Source organism: Wolffia australiana, chromosome 4, assembly GCF_029677425.1.
Source record: "Wolffia australiana isolate 7733 chromosome 4, ASM2967742v1".
Lineage (NCBI taxonomy): Eukaryota > Viridiplantae > Streptophyta > Magnoliopsida > Alismatales > Araceae > Wolffia > Wolffia australiana.
The window spans coordinates 3,319,418-3,342,597 of record NC_135838.1 but is presented as its reverse complement, the minus strand read 5'-3'; the positions used below and the strand labels follow the sequence as shown (position 1 = coordinate 3,342,597).

Here is a 23,180-nt window from a genome sequence, read left to right as displayed (position 1 = left end):
ACCCACGAGATGCTTCCCGGTAGAGGAACCAGATCCCATGTTTCATTGTGAGCAAGAGCCTGAAGTTCTTCCGCCATGGCCTGACGCCAATGCGGAAATGAAAGGGCAATGTCCACCGTCTTGGGAAGGGAAGTGGCATCAAGGGAGGTGAGAAGGGCATGATAAGAGGGTGAGAGGCGATGAGAGGAGATAGATTCCGCCAACGGATAGAGGGGAGAGGAACGGGAAGAGGGCAGCACGGCTAATGAGGAGGTGGCAGGAGGGGTGGAGGTTGAGGGAGACGGGGCAGCAGGAGACGAAGAAGGAAGCCGAGGCTTGCAACGAGCAAGGGTAATACCGTAGCGTTTTTCAGGCGGGCAGCGACGGATAGGGAGCGGAGGAATCGAAGAAGGTGCAGCAGAAGGGTCGAGCGCAGGAGCAGATACTGGAGGAGGCTCCACAGGAGGGACTGAGACGGCGGCCGGAGGCGGGTCGGGAGGCACAATTGCTGGAGGAGCAACAGGCGGAGACACGTCGGGCGGGGCCGGTGAAGAGGGACGAGGGATGAGGATGAGGAATTCGAGTGGATCGGAGGGAGATGGGGACGATGAGGGTTCAGGAGAGGAGGAGGAATAGTAGGGAAGCAATTCATCAAACGTGGCATCTTTGGTGACGACGAACCGACGAGAGGGTGGATGATAGCATAAATAGCCTTTTTGGGTGGAAGAATAGCCAACAAACACACACTTGATAGCACGGGGATCCAGTTTATCACGACCAAGTTGGTGGTTGGGCGCATAGCATACACATCCAAATACACGAGTAAGATGAGTTCGGAGAGAGAGAGTTGGAAAGGAATGCTGAAGACGGTCAATGGGAGTGGAGTAGTCAAGCACTCGAGATGGAAGGCGATTAAGAAGATGGATGGCGGTGGAGACGGCTTCCCCCCAAAAATACTTGGGCACATGCATATGGAAGAGAAGGCTCCGAGTCATTTCAAAGATGTGAAGGAATTTTCTTTCGGCAATGCCATTTTGCTGTGGTGTATAGGGACAAGAAGTTTCATGGATAATGCCTTTGTCTTGGAAGAAGGTGCTTAACGTGGTGTTAACGTAGTCTTTAGCATTGTCGGAGCGGAAGCGACGAATGGATAAAGAGAATTGAGTTTGGATAAGGGAGTAAAATTGAGGAATGACACGAGATATCTCCGATTTGTTCTTCAAGAAATATGCCCACGTGAATCGAGTAGCGTCGTCAATAAAGATGCATAACCACCGAGAACCGGAAGTACTATGAATAGGGGAAGGCCCCCACACATCGGTGTGAATAAGGGAGAATGGGGTCGAAGAATGAGAAGACGAGATAGGATACGTGGTACGATGATGTTTGGCAATTCGACAAGCAGTACAAACAAAACGGTCCACAGAATGGCCTTGAAAGAGTTTAGGAAAGAGACGATAAAGAGTAGCAAAAGAAGGATGGCCGAGACGTCAATGAAGAAGCCACAAACGCTCGTGGGAAGCCGAAAGGGAAACTGCCGCAGCAGCAAAAGCAAGAGAACTCGAACAAGGACGAACAAGATAGAGCCCCTCATGCTCCTCAGCAATGGAAATCGTCCTCCCCGACACCTTATCACGATAAAAACATGCATTAGGAGAGAAGGTAAGGTCTTGTTTCAAGTCGCGAACAAGGCTAGATAGGGAGAGAAGATGATGAGTAAGGCGAGGAACATGAAGAACTTTAGATAGATGCATAGAAGAGGAAAGGGCCACACGACCAATACATGCCACGGTGAGAAGATCGCCAGAGGCTATTTTAACTTTGGAGGAGCCAGAAACGGGTGCATAAGTTTGAAAGGCTCGAGGATTTGGGGTCATGTGGGCGGTGGCACCAGAATCAAGAAGCCAAGTGGAAGAGGAAAAAGAATGGCCAGGAGGGGATGTAGGTGTGGGAAGACTGGTGGACATACCTGCGTGGGCCAAGGAGCATGAGCCCACGACTGGAGGATCAAGCAAGCGGCGTAGACGCTCCATCTCTTCCGGAGTGAAGCTAGCGGGCGAGGCACTAGTCGGGAGAAGACCGTACAGCATAGGCACTTGACCCGGGGGGGGCACGGACGAGGCGGCTGCAGCAAGGTTGCTCGGTTGTGCGCGTTTCCGTTGAAGCTTGTAGCACGTCTCCTTAGAGTGACCTCGCTTCTTGCAGTAATTGCAAAACAGCGAAGGATCACCCTTTGGAGAATCCTCCGTCCGAGCCGTCGGACCACGTGGCAAAGAGCCGGGTGGTGGAGTCGACGATGGGCGTGCAGACGAAGAGGAATGAGCTACAAGTGCCGAAGCCGAGTTCTGGGCCTGCTGAAAGCGGGATTCTTCAACCCGCACACTGTGGAGCGCATCCTTGAAGGTAGGACCAGTCTCCCGATGAATAAGCTGAGCCCGTACAACTTCATATTCCGGGTTCAGTCCCATAAGAAACTGGAAAACCCGAAGTTGAAGAGTATATTGGCGGTCCACCGAATGGGGGTCGGGCGGCATGTAGTAGTCAATTTCATTCCACAACGAAATGAGCTCCGTACTGTACTCCATGATAGACCGGTCCCCTTGACGCAGGTTAGCGGCCCGATGTACCAATTCGTACAGAGTCGCAATGTTGTGCTTCTTGGAGTGGCTCTCAAGTGCTGCTTCCCAGACCGCCCGAGCCGACTCTAGAGACATGAATTCACCTTTAACACTAGGTGAAATACTGTCCAAGAGCCAACGATGAACTACCCCCTCAACGTCCAGCCAGTCATAATACTTGGGATCGGTCCGGGAAGGTCCGTCTTCTAGAAGATGGCGCATGAGACGCCCTTTTAAAGTTATCTGGACGTACTGGCGCCATTGCAGGAGATTGAATCCAGTAAACATACCATCCGGAGGCATCCGAGGCAAAGAGGATGGTCCAGAGGAGGACGACCAATTCCCGGGCTCGAGAGGCACCGCAGATGCATGTGGCGTAGATACCGGCGTCGAGTCTGGCGTGACAGTAGAGGTCTGGGCTTCAACCGGGTTCGTCATGATGAAAGCAGAGTAGACCACAGTCAGAAGGCGCCGGAACGACGAGAAGCCGGGACTGCACACGCCGAGACGTCGGGCGCCGGGACGGCGGGAGCTGGACGGCGGGTGCCGGACGCCGGGCGCTGCGCCGGGCGCGCGCTGGACGGCGGGCGCTGGACGGCAGGAGCGGACGGCGCGGGCGCCGGGACGACGGCGCTGGACGGCGAGCGCCGGGACGCTGGCCGGGCGCGCGAGCCGGGCGGCGCGAGCCGGGGCGGCGCGAGCCGGGAGGGCGCGAGCCGAGGCGGCGCGGGCCGGGACGGCGGGCGCCGGAGCGGAAGACGCTGGGACGGCGGACGTCAGAACGGCGAGCGCCTGGGAGGCCCGGAGCGAGACGGCGAGAGACCGGAGCGCGAGATCAGGCGGTCGTGAGAACCGCCGAAGATCGGAGCGCAAGGTCGAGCCCAGGAAACCCAGATTAGGGTTAGGGTTAGGGCTCTGATACCATGTAAACAAGAAAAGAACAATTCTTAATAGCAAATGAAAGAGATTACAGGGTTTTATAGGAAGCCCTAATGGGCTGACTAGAGAGGGCCCTTAATGGGCTAACAAGAGAGAGAAAATAAAGACATGTAGTACTCAGATCAACACATACAACCCACGTTTCACCTAATTCAAGAACGTCACATAAAAATACACATAAATAAAATCACCTGATAGGAGTAGACATAGATAAATATTCATGACGTATTAATTATGACGGATGAACTCTTTTCCTCTCAACAGGTATAATCATCTCTAAGACGACTTAAATACATACACTAGTATTGATGACATTACATCAACTCCGAAGAGCTTCATTTTCAGTAAAACATAAAAAATACGAAATCAAAATCTCAACTAGTGTGTCAACAAACCTATGGAGGAAGGAAAGACCAGTAGACAGACTAAAAAAAATGTATAAACGGAAGTGTAACCGCGACAAATTGAGATGGTGTGTCTTAAGGTACTAACACTGGGCTATGTTTAAGAAACGGTTTGAAGAATAAATTTACAAGGCGCGTCTTAGGGTACTAAATTATCCAGGACCAAATCCGATGGAATAGATTAAAAGCATCAATCGCTTCAGTTTCACTATGCATTAAAATCAATACTGTCATATGAGTAGTAAAACCAATTCGAGAATTGAAATAAAAAAAACATGGTGCAAACTTAAAGATTATATCTAGAACAGGAGTTCACAAATCGATTATATCAAGGTAAAATATCTGATGGGTTCTATAATAGAACCTATCAGAGGAAAATGTATATGAATGCAGCGAGCAGGGCAGCACATGCGAACTTGATACGTTCCTCACACAATGGAAATACCCAACGATTCTTCTCCAAGCATTATCAAAGGAAGAAGAGACACGGGTGAGAAGACCTGCGTTGACCACGCATGTGGCAGATCTGCTATAAATAAAAGGAAGCGGGAAATAAACCACATCAAGCTTTTTCAAGAAGTTTGGTTGCCAGAGAAGGCAGAAGACTGGGGAAGCAGGATCGGGCCTGCCAACCAGAAGGAGAACTCGAGGAGCTCTTCTGAAACCTAGCTTCATTGTAGTACTCATTCATCTCCATTCCTTTCCGGATTGTGAACAATATTGCAACATTCTGTTACGATACCTAGGATTACATAAAAAAGAAAGAAGATTGGAGGACAGAGAGGAGAAAACGTGAATGAATCTGCACGTGGGACCACACTTGGCTCCTCACGTTTGGAGTCAATGTGGTCCAAAATCAAGATCGTTACTGCCCAGGTTAGTAACTAACTGCCCGGGCTAGGAGCAAGGACTTCTGGCTCCTATATAAGGAAGCCCCTCTGGACTGGAGGGACATCCGTCTTTGGGAGAAAGAACTAGGAGATCGGAGGCGTTGCTGAGCTTGGGCTGCATCCGGCTGGAGAGCTCGAGGAGGCGCTATGGATCTGAGATCTTCCTTTCTGTCTGAAGAATTGTAATCGCTGCACTATCATTGTGAGTCATTTCCAGAGGTGTATAAGCAGATCCGGTGGAATACGCCAGAAGATACAGACTTTATACACGCATGTAAATGACTATGGAAACAGAAGGTACCGTTGAGAGTCAGAATTTTTGGTTGGCTGCTTATTAGGTGTCGAGTTATGACACCTACTCTCTGAAGGCGCATGATCCCAGACACGTCAATCACGTGTCCCATGTGCGGCCTTGGAGAGGAAGATTGTTCTCACCTGTTTTTTTGAGTGTCTTTTTGCGCAGGCCATTTGGAGATCACAGCAGCTGCGAGGGGTCACGTGACATCAGATGAAGCATGCTGGAAGTCCCTAAGGAGGAGGGCGGGAAGCCGACAGCCGAGCTGGGGAAAGGTTCTTGCGGTGCTTTGGACGCTGTGGCTTCACCGCAACGAGGTGATATTTAAGGGAAAGGCTGCGTCGCTGGCATCGGTGCTACGTGACGTAGGGAAATGTATATCCTACTGGTTCAGTAGGACCAAACGGAGGGAAAAGGGACCCGATGGGCCGGGCATGTACTATGAAACGATCATATTTGTTAATGGTATTTCAGGGTTGACCACAGAGTTCCTGGTGGTCTTCCCTCTTTTAATTAAGAAAAAATCATTGTGAGTCATTTCTATCTTTTTCAAGAATTTGTTTCCTGATTTAGTTAGAACCATATCACATTCCACATTGTAGAGGACAGATATCGATTGTATTTCTCACCTGATTGTTGGATTGATATCAGAACAGAAGTCCGGCACTTTAAATAAAGACGAATAACGGGAAAAACTGATTGAGAAATCGTTTTCAAGAAAAGGCTGCAGTGAGAGCTACCCAGAGCTGGAGTGGCCGGGAGGGAATTCGATTCCTTACTTGCTCTCTCTCTCTTCCCTGATTGATAATTCTTGTTAGATTTCCAAGGTTTCTTATTATTATTTTTTGAAATATTCCGAGGTTTCTTATGATTGTATTCCTCATATAGTATTGGCTATATCAATATTTCTTCACAGATTAAAAGTTTTTGAATATTTTAAAGCATCAATCACATCAGTTTCCCATGCATCAAACCTGATAATATTGTAAAACCCATTTGACAATTGAAATGAAATTTTTTTAAAAATAGATATAAGCTTAAGGCGAAGAAGAAGCACCTTGACTACAGTCCCCAGTATGGCTTTCGTATAATCAACAGCGACGTTGGAATACAAATTAAGCCCTTCTCTTCTAAACCCCTTCTTCTCAGCGACATGTATAGATATATACAAATCTCCAGTTATTCCTCTGCAGAAAATTACACAAGGTTGTGATAATTACACAAGTAAAATATGATCAAATCTAACAGGCAACGAGGTTATCATATTAATGTTGATTGAAAATGCTAAAAATTGGTCGCCCAATGAATACAGGTTTACATAACATGAAAAATACACTAAAATGAGTACTTATGGGTGAAGAAGCTCTGAAGGGGAGTGGAGCTTCGAGTAGAGAGAAGAAGACAATGAGAAAAAGAATAATTCTCCTTACTTAGTTTCTTGCGAGAAGGTACATTTATAGGAGAGTTACAAAAAAGGATATAAAAGAAAAAGACACAAAAAAAGGGCATAAAAGTAACATATTCAACAGCCGCCCTCAAACTGGTGAGTGGATATTATCCATTCCCAGTTTGCCACATAATTCTCGAAACCGTGGGACAGATAGTCCTTTGGTGAGAATATCGGCTCGTTGATGGGTGGATGGAATGTATGAAAGGCAAAAATCTCCTGACTCCAGCTTTTCTTTTATAAAGTGGCGATCAACTTCAACATGTTTAGTGCGGTTGTGTTGCACTGGATCATGGGCGATGATGATTGCCGACTTATTATCACAAAACATTTGAGTTGGCTGAGGACCCGATAGTTTCAGCTCTGTAAGGAGATTAGTGATCCATAACGCCTCGCAGAGACCTTGTGCCAGGGCACGAAATTCAGCTTCAGCACTGGATCGAGATACGACAGCTTGCTTCTTACTACGCCATGTAATAAGATTGCCACCAAGAAAAGTACAGTAGCCCGTTGTCGAGCGACGATCAACCTGAGAGCCCGCATAATCAGCATCGGTGTAGACATCTAGTTGAAGACCACCTTTACGCTTGAACTGAAGACCAAGTCCAACAGAGCCCTTGAGATCGCGAAGTACACGATTGACAGCATGCATATGACACCTCTTTGGACAGTGCATAAATTGGCTCAACACGCCTACTGTATAAGCAATATCAGGGCGAGTGTGAGTGAGATATATCAGTTTACCCACTAATCTTTGGTACCTTCCTTGATCAACAGCGTCATCATGCTCTGCCACGGATAATCGATGATTCGCTTCAACAGGAGTAGATAGAGGTTGTGAATCTTCCTTGCCAAGTTCTTGAAGGAGATCAACAACATATTTCCGCTGGCAAAGGAAAATACCAGCTGCAGAATATGCCACTTCAATTCCGAGGAAGTAGCAAAGTAAGCCAAGATGTTTAATCTCGAATTCCCTAGCAAGATGAGATGCCAATTGTGTCGCTGCCTGCGAATCATTCCCTGTAATAATAATGTCATCCACGTACACAAGAAGTAGGGTGACTCCCCCGGACGTGGAATGACGGTAGAAAAGTGTATGGTCTCCATTGCACTGGGAGTAGCCAAATAATTTCATCGAGTGCGTGAAGCGACCAAACCAAGCGCGAGGAGACTGTTTTAAACCATACAGAGATTTCTTGAGACGACATACCAAGGGAAGCGTCGAATGAGCCGCATAACCGGGAGGCAGGGCCATATAAACCTCTTCATGGAGATCACCATGAAGAAAGGCATTTTTGACGTCAAACTGTTGAAGCGGCCAGTCATGATGAGCCGCAAGTGCGATAAGAAGACGCACAGTATTCATTTTTGCGATTGGGGCAAACGTCTCCAGATAGTCAACACCAAATTGTTGAGTATAGCCTTTAGCTACAAGACGGGCTTTATACCGCTCAAGGGAGCCATCAGACTTGTGTTTGACTGTATAGACCCACCGACAGCCAACTAAATGTTTCCCCGGAGATAGAGGAACAAGATCCCTGGTCTGATTTTTATCCAAGGCAGCCAACTCCTCTTCCATAGCACTTCGCCATTCAGAGGAAACCAATGCTTCAGCCACAGTCTTTGGTATGATGATGGAATCAAGTCGGGTGAGAAGGGCACGGTAAGTCGAGGAGAGCCGGTGGGAGGAAAGGTAATTGGCCAAAGGGTACAAGGGGGTGGAAGTGCAGGAGCGAGGGGCTTTCCGGAGGGCAATAAGGAGGTCGTCATGGGATGAAGGGGGGGGTGGTGTTGGAGTTTGTGGGTGGAGACCATGAGAGTAGGGCGTGGACGGCGATGATACGTGGTCCCATCAAATCTTTGTGGAGGAGCCAAGGAGGTTGGAATGGATGGACAGTCGAGGGAAGGAGACAAGGATGGAGACGTAAGTGGAACCAGGAAATCAAGGGACTCATCAAGTGAAGTAGAAGAGGAAGTGGAGGACGATGATTCAGAGGGATGAAATGGAGATGACTCATCAAATGTGACGTCTTTACTGACAACGAAGCGGTGAGTAGAGGGGTGGTAGCATTTATAACCCTTTTGGTGAGAGGAGTAACCGACAAAGACACATCGGAGTGCTTTAGCATCAAGTTTGTCTCGAGAAGGATGATGGTTAGTTACGTAACAGATGCAGCCAAAGACACAGGGAGTGAGATTAGTTTTCAGGGAAACCATGGGATAGGCTTTATGGAGGGCGTCAAGAGGGGAAAGATGGGATAAAACCCGAGAGGGAAGTCGGTTGATGAGATGGATTGCAGTGAGAGAGGCTTCCCCTCAAAAATATTTTGGCATGTTCATGTGAAAAAGGAGAGAGCGTGTGGTGTCAAAGATGTGGCGAAATTTGCGTTCTGCAAGGCCATTTTGTTGGGGCGTGTATGGACAGGATGTTTCATAAACAATGCCGTGAGAGGTGAAGAAGGTAGAGATGGTAGAGTTGACGTAATCACGGGCATTATCGGAGCGGAAGCATTTGAGGGAGGTAGCAAACTGATTTTGGATAAGGGAATAGAATGAAATTATTGTTTGGGAAAGGTCTGATTTGTGCTTGAGGAGATAGGCCCATGTAACACGTGTAAAATCATCGACGAAGATCACTAACCATCGGGCGCCCGACGCACTATGAACAAGAGCGGGTCCCCATATATCGCTATGAATGAGAGAGAAAGGGGAGGAGGAACGAGAAGAGGGATCAGAAGGAGGATAAGTTGTCCGAGTGTGTTTAGCTAACCGACATGGTTCACAAACAAACCCGTCCACAGGACGTCCATGAAACAAACGAGGGAACATAAATTTCAAAGTAGAGAAGGAAGGATGTCCCAAGCGACGATGAAGAAGCCAAAGGTGATCCGGCGCCGCAGTGGAGAGAGCAACGCCGAGTGCAGGGGCCAAACGAGAGACGGATGGAAAACGATGAAGGATGTAAAGGCCCCCTCATACCTCAGCAAGTGTAGTCATCTGCCCCGACACCTTATCACGATAGAAGCAAGAATTAGGGGTAAAACATACGTCTTGACCAAGATCTTGGACGAGGTGATGGAGGGAGAGGAGACTCAGGGTGAGACGTGGGACATGAAGAACATGGGTGAGAGTGAGATTGGGGGTGATTTGAATAGATCCCACACCGGCCACGGAAAGGAATTCCCCGGAGGCAGTGCTACGGTATGAGAACTAGGAGAAGGGGTGTAGGTAAGGAAGCATTGGGATATAGGTGTCATATGGGCTGTGGCACCTGAGTCAATAATCCATTGCATAGTAGAAGAGTAGGAAGGTGTACCTTGATGAACGAGGGAGGTAGAGTCCATCAATTTTGACTGTAGAAGCTGCCGGAGTTGGTCAATTTCATCATGTCGAAGTTGGTCTCCTAGCGAAGATGTGGCTGCGGCAATTGGTTGAGATGGCTAAGGAAGAGACATAGGAGTAGTTATGGATGGCCTGCCGGGGGATGAAATATGAGTCACCAAGTGACTTTGATGAGCATTTTTCCTCAGTAGCTTGTAGCACGTCTCCTTGGTATGACCTCGTTTCTTGCAGTAGTTGCAGACGAGAGAAGAATCAACATTTGAACCTCCAATAGTGGGCTCCATTTTTGATGCCGTGGGTTGCATTTGAGGTGGCTTCATGCTAAGGGAGGGCATGTGAGGCGATCCACCCCGAGCAAATGTAGGCCGTGGCTTTCCCAGCTGTTGAACCGCCATCACCGAAACCGGCTCCGAGTGGAATATCCCAAGACGAGTTTCCTCCATCTGAACGGCCACAAGGGCTTCTTTCAAGGTAGGGACCTTCTCGCGGTGAAGAAGTTGCCCACGCAAATACTCGTACTCTGGATTCAATCCCATGAGGAATTTAAACACTCTGAGTTGGAGAACATACCCACGATCGACTGAGTGAGGGTCGGGTGGCATGTAGTTGTCCAACTCAGCCCAGAGAGACGACAATTCTAGGTGGTAAGCTCGAACAGATCGTTGCCCCTGGACCAAATTAGTAGAGCGAGTGACAAGCTCATAGATAACCGCCAGATTATTCCGCTTCGAATGAGATTCTTGAGCTGCATCCCATATTTCCTTGGCAGAATTGAGAGATAAGAACTCAGCTGCATACGATGGACTGATACTGTCAAGTAGCCATCGGTGAACCACATCTTCAACGTCAAGCCAGTGTTCGTAATGAGGAGCTGTGGGAGACGGCGGCTCATCAACAAGGTGCTTCATAAGCTTCCCCTTCAAGGTGATTTGAACATATTGATGCCACTGAAGAAGATTCAACCCAGTGAATCGAAACTCAGAGGGCATTCGTGGCAATGAGTAATTCAAGAGCTCAATTTGGATGAGGAAATGTTGAGCCCTGGTGACTGAATGGCAGCGGAAGTAGAGGAGTCTGTGGAGGCCATATTATCGATGCAATGGAATCACTACACTTCAACAGCAGTTGTGACGGATTGGGGCTCTGTTGACTGATTCCAGAATCTGTTGACTGACCAAGCAGGTCTTACGACCTCAGTTGCGATGCAGATCTGGAGACGCCGACGCCGAGAATTGACCGGATCGACAATATAGAGAGTCGCCGATTTGGAGAATCGGGAACCTCGACTATCTGAAGAATTGACGATCTGGAGGGTCGACGATCTGACGAATTTGGAAACTCGACGGCCTGGAGAATCGACGCCGAGAATTGACGCTGAGAACGCCGAGAATGCCAAGGGTGCCGAGAATCGGCGCCAAGAACGCCGAGGATGTCGAAGATCTGAAGAACGAATTAAGCCAGAATTGGCTCTGATACCATGAAGAAGCTCTGAAGGGGAGTGGAGCTTCGAGTAGAGAGAAGAAGACAATGAGAAAAAGAATAATTCTCCTTAATTAGTTTCTTGCGAGAAGGTACATTTATAGGAGAGTTACAAAAAAGGATATAAAAGAAAAAGACACAAAAAAGGGCATAAAAGTAACATATTCAACAATGGGTCCTGGCGGAAGTAAAGATTTTGTAGATACTTCTTAGAATTAATGTTGCTGGAATTATACCAGAAAAATATGAATTAATATAACAGGCAACGAGGTTCAGCAGATTTATGTCGTTTGAAAATGCTTAAAATGCTTGAACAACTCATTTAGTGAATAAGGTTTACATAACATAAAATATAAGGTAAAATAAGTACTAGATCTCATAACTGAATGGATACATCGCATCAGATATAAGATAAAACGAGCTTTTACTGGTTTTTTTTAAGAAAATAAGGAAGACCACCCGAAACGGTGGACAACCTGAGCTTTTACTGGTTAAAACTTAAAATAAAATATGATCGATGCTTCTCTACGATATCTGTGCATAAGAACAAAAAAGAGAACACTACAGAAAGACAACTATTTTAAAAAGACGCTTGCAACAACTCATCTAACATATTCAACGATCTAATTGACTGTTGCAAATGATTAAGAAGAGTTCTGATCAAGTGAAATAAATAGTTAAAATGGGAGATTTATGAAATGTGTCCCATACTGCAACCAAAATAAATTCAAACACAAGAAAATAAAGATGCACCTAATAGAACAGAGAAGGAGAGGCTTGACTAACATAAACAGAGTCAAATAAAAAGTCAGATTCCTACCTCTCCTTATCAGAATTCCCTTCTCCTTGAACTTGCATGGTAACACCATCATGCACACCAGGGGGTACATTCACCTCTATACTTTTCTTTTTTCGAACTCGACCTTCGCCATTGCATGTTCTACACTTCTCTGTGATCATCTTTCCATCGCCGCCGCATTTTGAGCACGTGAAGACCTTTAGATCACCATAGTCTACAGAGCTCGTCAAAGATCATAGAAAAATAAAGCAATTATCTCCTTATTTCATGTTTATCCTTCAGCAAAACACAATGTTCAGCAGTTAAGATAAAATCTAGTAACAGCATTTATGGTGAATTACTTAACTTAAGTGTAAATGTCAACAGTTGCCGATTGCTCCAGACTAGAATGCCAAAATGTAACCAGAAGCAAAAAACGTGAAACAAGAGAATGAAGAAATTACTACGAAGAGAAACTGAAATCCAAAAATTCTAGATGGTTCTGAGGAATATAAGCAGGTCAAGACAAAATGATTAGTAGATGCTTCTGACCTTTCGCCAGGGTAAGGCATGTCCCAATAATGTTGATGTGTGATGTTGACGGCAACTTTTGAATAGCTGAAGGCTTGTTGGTGACCACATCAACATCAACGTTGGCATCAGCGAGCCAAGATGTATTTTATCTCGCTCCATCGGGTCAATAGTTGATGCCATCATGAGTCATCCAAGAGGTACTCTCTCTCACGCCCCTTTCATTCACCTAATTTTTTTTTCTCTCTTTAAAAACAGCTGTCAGTCAGTATTCATTATCACTGTCAATGCCCCCGCCTGCATCTCCTAGTCAATGTTGACGTCAATGAACATCAACACCAACTTCAATATTAACTTTGACAAATTTAGCAAACTTTACCCCAAGGATGCTCAACGATAGCCAATGATGACAGGTCCTCGTCCAAAATTTGGCAACAAGTCTAGTGATCTAATTTTGGCAGTTACATCATTTTGGATCTCTCTATTGGTATCGATAAATTCAAGAAAAAAGAGCAGAATAGAGGAAATTAAAGGGCCAGAGCATGCTCTCGAAAGGTGTACCAGCCTGTCATCCATGGCAGAAAGAGAAAGCTAGGTGACACCATCACTGACGCTTGAAAGAGCAGACCTTCCATCAGAGTCTAGCCTTTTTCCCACCTTAATGTACCCATTTTATCGTCTTCCTACGTGAATAGATATGAGCCAGCCCATACTAACAGGACCTTGGCAGGAAGGAGATTCTCTGTATTCTTCTTTGTAACACTCAAAAGTTAAGGTAAATTTACCTTCTCCTGGATCTTGTTTTCTACTTTATTTCGTAAATATCTTCTTCTTCTTCGGAACCAAAATAAAGAATTTCAATGAATCCCTCTTCGTTATGATAAAATGAAATTATTTTGCCATGTTGAGAATAATACTAATCCAAAGCACTTAAATGAAAAAGTGTGCCAAATTAATAAAAGAAAAATCATTTTTCTAAATGAAATAAAAGAAAGATCATGGGAATGAAAGCGCAGATATATATACCCAGTTTCCAAAGGATGCGATTAATTACCTGAGAGACAACTCCGAAGGGAGTTCTCTGAGTTCTCATTACACCACCTCGTCCACCACAGTCAGAGCATTGTTTTATGGAATCAGCGGACTTTGCACCCGTGCCGTTACAGACATCGCATGTTTCAGAGCATGAGATGGCAACTTCTTTCCTCCCTCCAAATACAGATTCTTCAAAGCTCAAAGATAATTCATAACTATAAATGACAAAGTACAGCTGTCTCAATAAATCTTTATCTCAGGATAAAAAAGTAAACTTTAAACTCCTCCAAATGCCTCCAAACTGAAAGACATCATGAAGAATCTGTCACTTCTAATTAGTATCTGCAGTCCATAAAATGGGTAGATTAACGCGGGAAAAAGGCTAGTCCACGTCATTAACGGGTAGATGAAAAGATGAGAGGATAATGACAGGCCATCCCTGTCATTCATTCTCACGACAATGACTAAGACGAAATCATCACTGATGTCTTCTCCCATTCACAGATAGGATGATGCTGATGATAGCAATTTTTTCTTCGTCTACCCTACTCAATTGCCCTCTGTTCTCTCATTCACAGATAGGATGATGCTGATGATGTCAATTTTTCTTCGTCTCCCCTACTCAATTGCCCTCTGTTAACCTGACTCCCACGATAATGATGGCGAAATCATCATCGTCATTCATCTGCATCCACGATAATGATGATTGTTTATATGATTATTATCATTTCTGTATTTTTCTCTCTCTTGTTAGCCCATTAAGGGCCCTATCGCTAGTCAGCCCATTAGGGCTTCCTATAAAACCCTGTAATCTCTTTCATTTCTTTATCAAGAAGTAGTGTTTTCTTGTTCACATGGTATCAGAGCCATAATCCTAACCCTAATCTGGGTTTCCTGGGCTTGACCTTGCGCTCCGATCTCTGGCGATTCTCACGTCCCCCTGATCTCGCGCTCCGGTCCATCGCCGTCCGCCGTATCCTGCATCTGGGGTCGCGTGCAGCAGTTCGCCGCGCGCCATCTTCCGTCGCTCGCCGCAAGCAGCCGCCAGCCGTGCGCAGCCGCCAGCCGCGCGCAGCCGCCGGCCGCGCGCAGCAGTCAGCCGCGCCGTGTATCTGCCTGCTTCGGCCGCGTCATCCACCGCGCTGTGTATCTGCCTCAGTCGAGCCATCAGCTCTTACCGATCCCACTGCTCGGTGCAGCACCTTCTGACCGTGGTCTACTCTGATTGAGTCTCCGGATCCTACAATGACGAATCCGGTTGCTGCTGATTCGCCAGAAGCCCAGACCTCTACTGTTACGCCAGACTCGACGCCAGTATCGACGCCACATGCATCTGCGGTGCCTCTTGAGTCCGGGAATTGGTCGTCCTCCCCTGGACCATTCTCTCTGCCTAGGATGCCTCCGGATGGCATGTTTACTGGATTTAATCTTCTGCAATGGCGCCAGTACGTCCAGATCACTTTAAAGGGGCGTCTCATGCGCCATCTTCTAGAAGACGGACCTCCCCGGACCGATCTCAAGTATTATGACTGGCTGGACATTGAGGGGGTGGTTCATCGCTGGCTCTTGGACAGTATTTCACCCAATGTTAAGGGTGAATTCCTGTCTCTAGAGTCGGCTCGGGCGGTCTGGGAAGCGGCACTCGAGAGCCACTCCAAGAAGCACAACATTGCGACTCTGTACGAATTGGTGCATCGGGCCGCCAACCTGCGTCAAGTGGACCGGTCTATCATGGAGTACAGTACGGAGCTCATTTCGTTGTGGAATGAGATTGACCACTACATGCCGCCAGACCCTCATTCGGTGGACCGCAAATATACTCTTCAACTTTGGGTTTTCCAATTTCTTATGGGACTGAACCCGGAATATGAAGCGGTACGGGCTCAGCTTATACATCGGGAGACTGGTCTTACCTTCAAGGATGCACTCCGCAGTGTGAGGGTTGAAGAATGTTGCTTTCAGCAGACCCAGAACTCGGCTTCGGCACTTGTAGCACAGTCCTCTTCGTCTGCGCGCCCATCGACGACTACACCACCCAGCACTTTGCCGCGTAGTCCGACTGCTCGGACCGAGGAGTCTCCTAAGGGTGATCCTTCGCTCTTTTGCAACTACTGCAAGAAGCGAGGTCACTCCAAAGAGACGTGCTACAAGCTTCAATGGAAACGCATGCAACAGAGCAATCTTGCTACTGTCGCACCGTCTGTAAGTCACGTGCCTACTCCGGGTCAAGTACCGCTGCCGTATGGTCTTCTCCCGACAAGTGCCTCGCCCGCCAGTTTTACTCTGGGGGAAATGGAACGTCTACGCCGATTGCTTGATCCTCCAGTCGTGGGCTCATGCTCCTTGGCCCACGCAGGTATGTCCACCATTCTTCTTACATCTCCATTCCCTTCCGGAAACCCTTCTTCATCTTCCGCTTGGCTTCTTGATTCCGGTGCTACCGCTCACATGACACCTAATCCCCGAGCCTTTGTGACTTATGAACCCGTCTCTGGATCTTCCAAAGTCAAGACTGCTTCCGGAGATCTTCTCACTGTGGCAGGAATTGGTCGTGTGGCCCTCTCCTCTTCAATAACTCTACCTAAAGTCCTTCATGTTCCCCGTCTTACCCATCATCTTCTCTCCTTATCTCGCCTTGTTCGGGATTTGAACCAAGATCTTACATTCTCTTCTACTTCATGTTTTTATCGTGATAAGGTGTCGGGGAAGCCGATTTCCATTGCTGAGGAGCATGAGGGGCTCTATCTTCTTCGGCCTCCTTCGACCTCTCTTGCTGTTGCTGCTGTCGATGTTTCCCTTTCGGCCTCTCACGAGCGTTTGTGGCTTCTCCATCGACGTCTCGGCCATCCTTCCTTCGTCACTCTTTATCGTCTATTTCCCAAACTCTTTCAAGGTCATTCTGTGGACCGGTTTGTTTGTGACGCTTGTCGAATGGCAAAACATCATCGTACTACGTATCCTCTCTCGTCCTCTCATTCATCGACTCCCTTCTCTCTTATTCACACCGACGTATGGGGACCATCCCCTGTTCATAGCACTTCCAGCACTCGGTGGTTATGCATTTTCATTGATGACGCTACTCGATTCACTTGGGCGTATTTCTTAAAGAGTAAATCGGAGATATCTCGTGTTATTCCCCAATTCTATTCTCTTATTCAAACCCAATTTTCTACATCCATTAGTCGCTTCCGCTCCGACGATGCTAAAGACTACGTCAACTCCACGTTGAGCACCTTCTTCCAAGAAAAAGGAGTTATCCATGAAACCTCCTGCCCATATACCCCCCAACAAAATGGTGTTGCAGAAAGAAAATTCCGTCACATCTTTGACATGACCCGGAGCCTTCTCTTCCACATGCATGTGCCTAAATATTTCTGGGGTGAAGCCGTCTCCACTGCAATCCATCTCCTCAATCGCCTCCCATCTCGAGTGCTTGACTATTCCACTCCAATTGATCGTCTTCAGCATTCTTTTCCAAACCTCTCTCTCCGAACCAATCTCACCCCTCGTGTTTTCGGATGTGTCTGTTATGCGCCTAACCATCAACTTGGTCGTGATAAGCTCGACCCTTGTGCCCTCAAGTGTGTGTTCGTTGGATACTCTTCCACCCAAAAAGGTTATATCTGTTATCATCCACTCTCTCGTCGTTTTATCGTCACCAAGGATGCCACCTTTGATGAACTTCTTCCATATTACTCTCCTTCTCCTCCAATTCTACCACCTTCTTCACCTCAACCCGATCCACTTGAATTTCTCATTCTTCCTCCACCCTCTACCTCGTCACCAGTCCCTAGCCCTTCCTCGTTTACTCCTCTAACCGCGTCTCCTCTCGTGGTTCCTATAGAGACCGTGTTCCCCAGTTCTCCACCAGCCCCCGTGTCCGAACCTTCTATGGAGATTCCTCCTGCTCCTACTACTGATTTCTCCACTCCTGCCGAACCTTCTTCGGTCCCACCACTTCCTATACGCCGCTGCCCGCCTGAAAAGCGTTACGGTATCACCCTTGCTCGTCGCAAGCCTCGGGTTGCCCCTTCTCTAGTCATCCCTCCTCCCTCCTCCTCCACACCTCCAGAAAACTCCTCATTAGCCATGTTGTCTTCCCCTCTTACTTCTCCCCTCTATCCCTTAGAAGCCTCTGCCTCCTCTCATCGTCTCTCCTCATCCTATCATGCCCTTCTTACCTCCCTTGATGCCATCTCCCTTCCGAAGACGGTGGACATTGCCCTTTCATTTCCGCATTGGCGTCAGGCCATGGTGGAAGAACTTCAGGCTCTTGCTCACAATGAAACGTGGGATCTGGTTCCTCTACCGGCCGGGAAGCATCTCGTGGGTAGCCGTTGGGTGTATACTGTGAAGCATAATTCTGACGGTTCTATTGAGAGACACAAAGCACGTGTTGTGGCGCAAGGGTTCACACAGAAGCATGGCATTGATTATCAGGAGACCTTTGCTCCCGTCGCCAAGCTGAATACTGTGCGGATCTTATTGGCCCTTGCTGCGGATCGGGGCTGGATTTTGCAACAATATGATGTGAAGAATGCTTTTCTGCATGGAGAGTTGACTGAGGAGATCTACATGGCATTACCTCCTGGCTACACTTCCTTAGTGCCATCGTCTCCGCAGTCTGTTGTCTGTCGCCTGAAGAAAGCATTATATGGCTTGAAGCAATCTCCTCGTGCCTGGTTTGGTCGTTTCACGACGGCCATGCAGCGTCGTGGATACCGTCAGTGTAATGGTGATCACACCCTTTTCTACCGCCATTCCACGTCAGGGGGAGTCGCTATTCTTCTTGTGTACGTGGATGACATTATTATCACGGGTGATGATACGGAGACCATTACTCAGCTGGCTATGTATCTCTCGTCCGAGTTTGCTATTCGCCACCTTGGCCCGTTGAGGTATTTTCTTGGCATCAAGGTGGCCTATTCTTCAGGCGGGATCTTCATTTGTCAGAGAACATATCCGGTGGATCTTCTCTGTGAGCTTGGAAAGGAGGACTCCAAACCTATTTCGACACCGATTGATGCGAATCATCGACTTGGTGCCGAAGCGGATGATGAGCTCGCTGAGCCTGGACCATATAGAAGACTTGTGGGCAAACTGATTTATCTCACCCACACTCGTCCGGACATTGCATATTCAGTGGGTGTTCTGAGTCAGTTTATGCAGACTCCTCGCAGGAGCCATCTCTATGCTGCTCATCGTCTCCTCCGTTTTCTGAAGGGCACCATTGGCCGTGGACTATTCTTTCGTCGCCATACCGGCCTGCGTCTTGAAGTCTACACCGACGCCGATTATGCCGGTTCTGTGGTTGATCGTCGGTCCACATCTGGGTATTGCACCTTCTTGGGCAATCTGATTACTTGGAGGAGCAAGAAGCAGAAGGTGGTCTCCCGATCGAGTGCTGAAGCGGAGTTCCGTGCCCTTGCGCATGGTCTGTGTGAAGCACTTTGGATTACCCAGCTTCTTCGTGAGCTACGGTGTTCAGTTATCTCCCCTGTCCAGCTGTTCTGCGACAACAAATCGGCGATTAGCATTGCTCATGACCCCGTTCAGCATGATTGTACAAAGCACATCGAGATCGATCGCCATTTCATCAAAGAGAAGCTTGAATCGGGAGATTTTTGCACGCCTTATGTTCCGTCCGCTGAACAGCTTGCAGATATCTTCACCAAAGGGCTTCATGCCCCTAGGTTTGAGGAGCTCTGTTCCAAGCTGGGTGTGGATAACATCCACGCTCCAGCTTGAGGGGGAGTGTTGATCTGAGTATTACATGTCTTTATTTTCTCTCTCTTGTTAGCCCATTAAGGGCCCTCTCTAGTCAGCCCATTAGGGCTTCCTATAAAACCCTGTAATCTCTTTCATTTCTTTATCAAGAAGTAGTGTTTTCTTGTTCACAATGATGAATTTGTCATTCAAGCTGAGGACGGTGACAACCAGTTATGGACGTTACTTCTTATCAAACCTTGACAATGTAGTACTTCCAATGAAATCTGACAAAACTGACCACAATAAAGTGCGACCTAGACAAGAGCCACATCGAAAGTATCGTAGCCTGTGAGGGAGTAAAATCCTTACCGTATATCCAGGTTCTTCCTGCTGGAGCCAAACTTTATTCCCCCAGTATCCCTGCCACTGAAAAATCCATTAGAATCTCCAAAATATGCATCAAATACTTCGAAGGGGTCAACCTGAAAAGAAATAAATTCATTATTAGGCAACCAAATATGTGAATATCAATCTCTATCTGGACAATAATCAGAATAGACAATGAAACAAAATTATAACAACAACCATGATTGTCATACTGGAATTCTCGTGAACTTACCCCCTGCGGACCAACACCAGATCCCCCTAAGTCTCCCTGCAAACCTGCTTCGCCAAACTGGTCATAAATTGATCTCTTTTCACCATCTGAAAGTACCTATAAGAAATGCTCAATTAGCAAAACATGTCCAAGTACCATTCTTACCCATGACCAGAATTTAAACAAGAGCAAAACTCAATAACTAGCATGAAAATTGTACAGCGATCCTGTAGAAATGTTGAATCGTCACCTGTCTCTAAGGAGCAGAGACACGAAAGACATAATTCCAAATTATTTGGGGTGCAAGTTTATCTGTTGTTGGAGTAAACTGTAACTTTATCCACACTATAGAAATGGAATCTAGTTTGTGAATATACAGAAGAGAGAAGTAGCTAATTATCACCCGGAACCGGTGGCCAACCCGCTATCATTAAATGTAAATGTTTTGTACAAACAATGTACAAACCCGACCAAAAAAGGACTATCCTCCCCTTCCAACCCAAAAATACACGGGTGCCTCTACGGCATGAATAACGTCCACTACCGAAGCTGCCTTTCCTTTAAACACCACTTCATTCCGATGTAGCCATATCGCCCAGAGCACTGCGAGTAGCTGCCCCCATTCCACTCCGCTTCTGTGTCTTCCTTCGATGACTGAAGTCCAAAATGCCAAAAAATATTTAAGCTCCGGTATGTCAACGTACCATGCTCAGAACAGTATAATCCATGGGTCGACCCCAAATGTACAAAGAATGGGTTTGCTGATGGTCAACTTCATTAAATCATTCCAACCACCCACAATATTCTTGTACGCACGCATATCCAGTTGAAGTTTGGGAGAGATGCTTCCTCTGTCCGTGACTTCCAAATTCATTTCTCCATTCTCTATCCAAGGGAGCATTTAAGTCCTTTAACTCAATGAGTCCTGGTCCTCTCTGAGTCATTAAGAAGATCCCGCATGGTGGATCATCTTGAAGACAGTTTTTCAAATTCAAGAAGATAGAGTCTTTTGAAAAAACTTAAAAAGCCACAGGGACTTACCGGAGTATCATGAAATCGTTAACATCCAGAAATATACCAAAACCTTTGTCATAATTTTCAGACTTTTCTGAAAGACAATTTTCTGAGTTTTAGGTAGAGTTAATTGTTTAAAACAACAAAAAGGCAAAAAAACAGTGATCTAACTAATCTCAAACATTCTCATCACACTGAAAAGACATCAAAGTTGTGATGAAAAAATATACACGCCAAGAGATCAAGAAAAAAAATTAAGGAATATAGATACAAAACCTCGTAGGCAGCACTGATTTCTTTGAATTTCTCTTCTGATCCTGGGCTTTTATTCATATCCGGATGGTACTGTGATAAAATAAAGGTCAGAATGAGAATACAAATCAAGAAAAGGTTAACGTGTAAAATGTTTTCACGACAACCACCATCATAGGGCACACATATCACATAGCATCTAAATATGTTCAATGAGTTCCAAATGCCATCTTAGACTGTTTTAGTGGAACACCCTTTTCAGGAAGGATCATCCATCTCAGAAGACACTTGAGCCAATTTAAATTCCTCTAGAATATTTCTAGGGTTCCTTTCTTTAGCGTTTTCTTTTGATTGTAACAGAAAAGCTAAAGCTAATGACAAAAGGAAAATTAAAGAACCATAAAAAACCAGAACAAAATGTGGCCTGTTTCAAGAAATTCTACAACAGATTAGTGAAGTGATATAGAAAAAGTGCAAGATACATCTTCTCATGATTGCTCCTTTAACGTACACAAGCTTTTGATGTTTATGTGTTTTTAGCACTTAAGGCTACATACTGAACAGTAAAAGACCATGGTGATTCAGTTTCCCTTTCCTGATTATTTTGGAGCCATGGGTGCTAAAACAGGAACATAATGTTGTCACTAAAGACATTTAGAATTCAATGTTCCTGATGTCAATGGGAGGGTCACCAATTCATCAGGTGATCACCACCTTCAAATTTTCAGGAAAAATATATTCCCAATGTCCACAAGCTAATTGACTGATGCAAGCCACTGATAAGATCCCAGCTGGGATCGTATCGTGAACGAGCTGGCCCTGGTGGAGTGGACAACGCAGCGGGGATGAGGCCGAATGGAGGATCAGCGGAGTGAACGTCGCCAGAGGGAACGGGACTTGATCGAGTGGGCATCATCGAGGGGAAGAGAAGCTACTGTGAAGGAACAACTACTGGTAAACTCATGTCCTGGCCTCCAACGAGGAGGCCTACATATTTAGAGGAAACTGCAGAGATTGAGAAAGACGATAATGCCCCTAGTGGGCTTACAAGACGGGGTAGACTAACAGGCACTTGGGAGTTTTGTTACCTTACAATGACTAAACCATCTTAATGTGGTAACATTTTTTATGGAATCCTTAGTACTCACACTTAATCATCTAAGCTCTTTTCTAGAAACTTACTCTCCATTAAGTGTCATTATTTGAGTTGATGAGCAGCAGCAATTCAAGAAAGGAAGAGAGGGAGACAGGAACAAGTAAGGCTTCCCGCCCACTTTTATTTGAAGTTGGCACGCGAATGGTAACTCCGTCTCCTCTTTGAACGACGATAGGTCAATAAAGGAACCTTATCACAGAGTAGAGTATGGTCGTCGATAAAGATGATGAGTGGATAATCATCGTCAAGGTCCTCATATTCAATTGGCATCAACGAATTCATGGCTATCATCATCATCATCATCATAACGATTCCACTAAGGTTAAGATCTTTGGATTGCTCTTACTGCGCAAGAGACTGGTGACACACGTCTTCCGCAAGAGGATGTATCCTAATACATCAGCAGCATGCACTTTATGTACAAGGGACAATGAGGACTGCAACTATTTATTCTTCGAGTGCCCATTCGCCCACTCAATTTGGGTCGCCCAAGCACAGCTGGCGGCAAATGTGATGTCGGAGGTGGTCTTTTTGGAGTTCGTAACGAGAGGGGGCCCTAGAAGGAGGGAAGAGGGGGCCGAGCGATGACAGCACTCTGGGCAATATGGCTAGACCACAATTAGGCAAAATTTAGGGGGCATGAGGCGTCCAAGGGCGGGCTCACCCACGAGGTCGAGGGCCTCATGGCATCATGGTTCCCTTGAGGTGTAAACA

At 46.5% G+C, this 23,180-nt stretch overlaps 2 protein-coding genes across 2 annotated transcripts in view; both read right to left on the bottom strand.

Moving 5' to 3' along the window:
* Nucleotides 1–23,180, bottom strand: part of LOC144701642 (Molecular chaperone Hsp40/DnaJ family protein) — a 32,795-nt gene that overhangs the window by 8,188 nt on the left and 1,427 nt on the right. Inside the window, exons 3-8 of the mRNA XM_078573361.1 lie at nucleotides 21,335–21,403; nucleotides 20,066–20,161; nucleotides 19,816–19,928; nucleotides 13,757–13,952; nucleotides 12,214–12,389; nucleotides 6,183–6,312 (exon numbers count right to left, since the gene is read on the bottom strand). Coding sequence (XP_078429487.1) covers nucleotides 6,183–6,312; nucleotides 12,214–12,389; nucleotides 13,757–13,952; nucleotides 19,816–19,928; nucleotides 20,066–20,161; nucleotides 21,335–21,403 — 780 coding nt within the window. The remainder of the gene's footprint in view (nucleotides 1–6,182; nucleotides 6,313–12,213; nucleotides 12,390–13,756; nucleotides 13,953–19,815; nucleotides 19,929–20,065; nucleotides 20,162–21,334; nucleotides 21,404–23,180) is intronic.
* LOC144701640 (uncharacterized) lies at nucleotides 46–3,098 on the bottom strand. Its single transcript, XM_078573360.1, has 2 exons — nucleotides 1,949–3,098; nucleotides 46–1,607 (listed from the first exon to the last, which is right to left on the bottom strand). Exons 1-2 carry the CDS (start codon nucleotides 3,033–3,035, stop codon nucleotides 1,579–1,581), a joined length of 1,116 nt encoding a protein of 371 aa, XP_078429486.1. The 5' UTR covers nucleotides 3,036–3,098; the 3' UTR covers nucleotides 46–1,578.

What these genes read in the sequence shown, in the direction of transcription:
- LOC144701640 (XM_078573360.1), bottom strand. Translation starts at nt 3,035, where the DNA reads ATGACGAACCCGGTTGAAGCCCAGACCTCTACTGTCACGCCAGACTCG. An exon ending in ATGCTCCTTGGCCCACGCAG is followed by an intron (nt 1,608 to 1,948) that starts GTATGTCCACCA and finishes TATCGTGATAAG; the next exon opens with GTGTCGGGGAGGACGATTTC.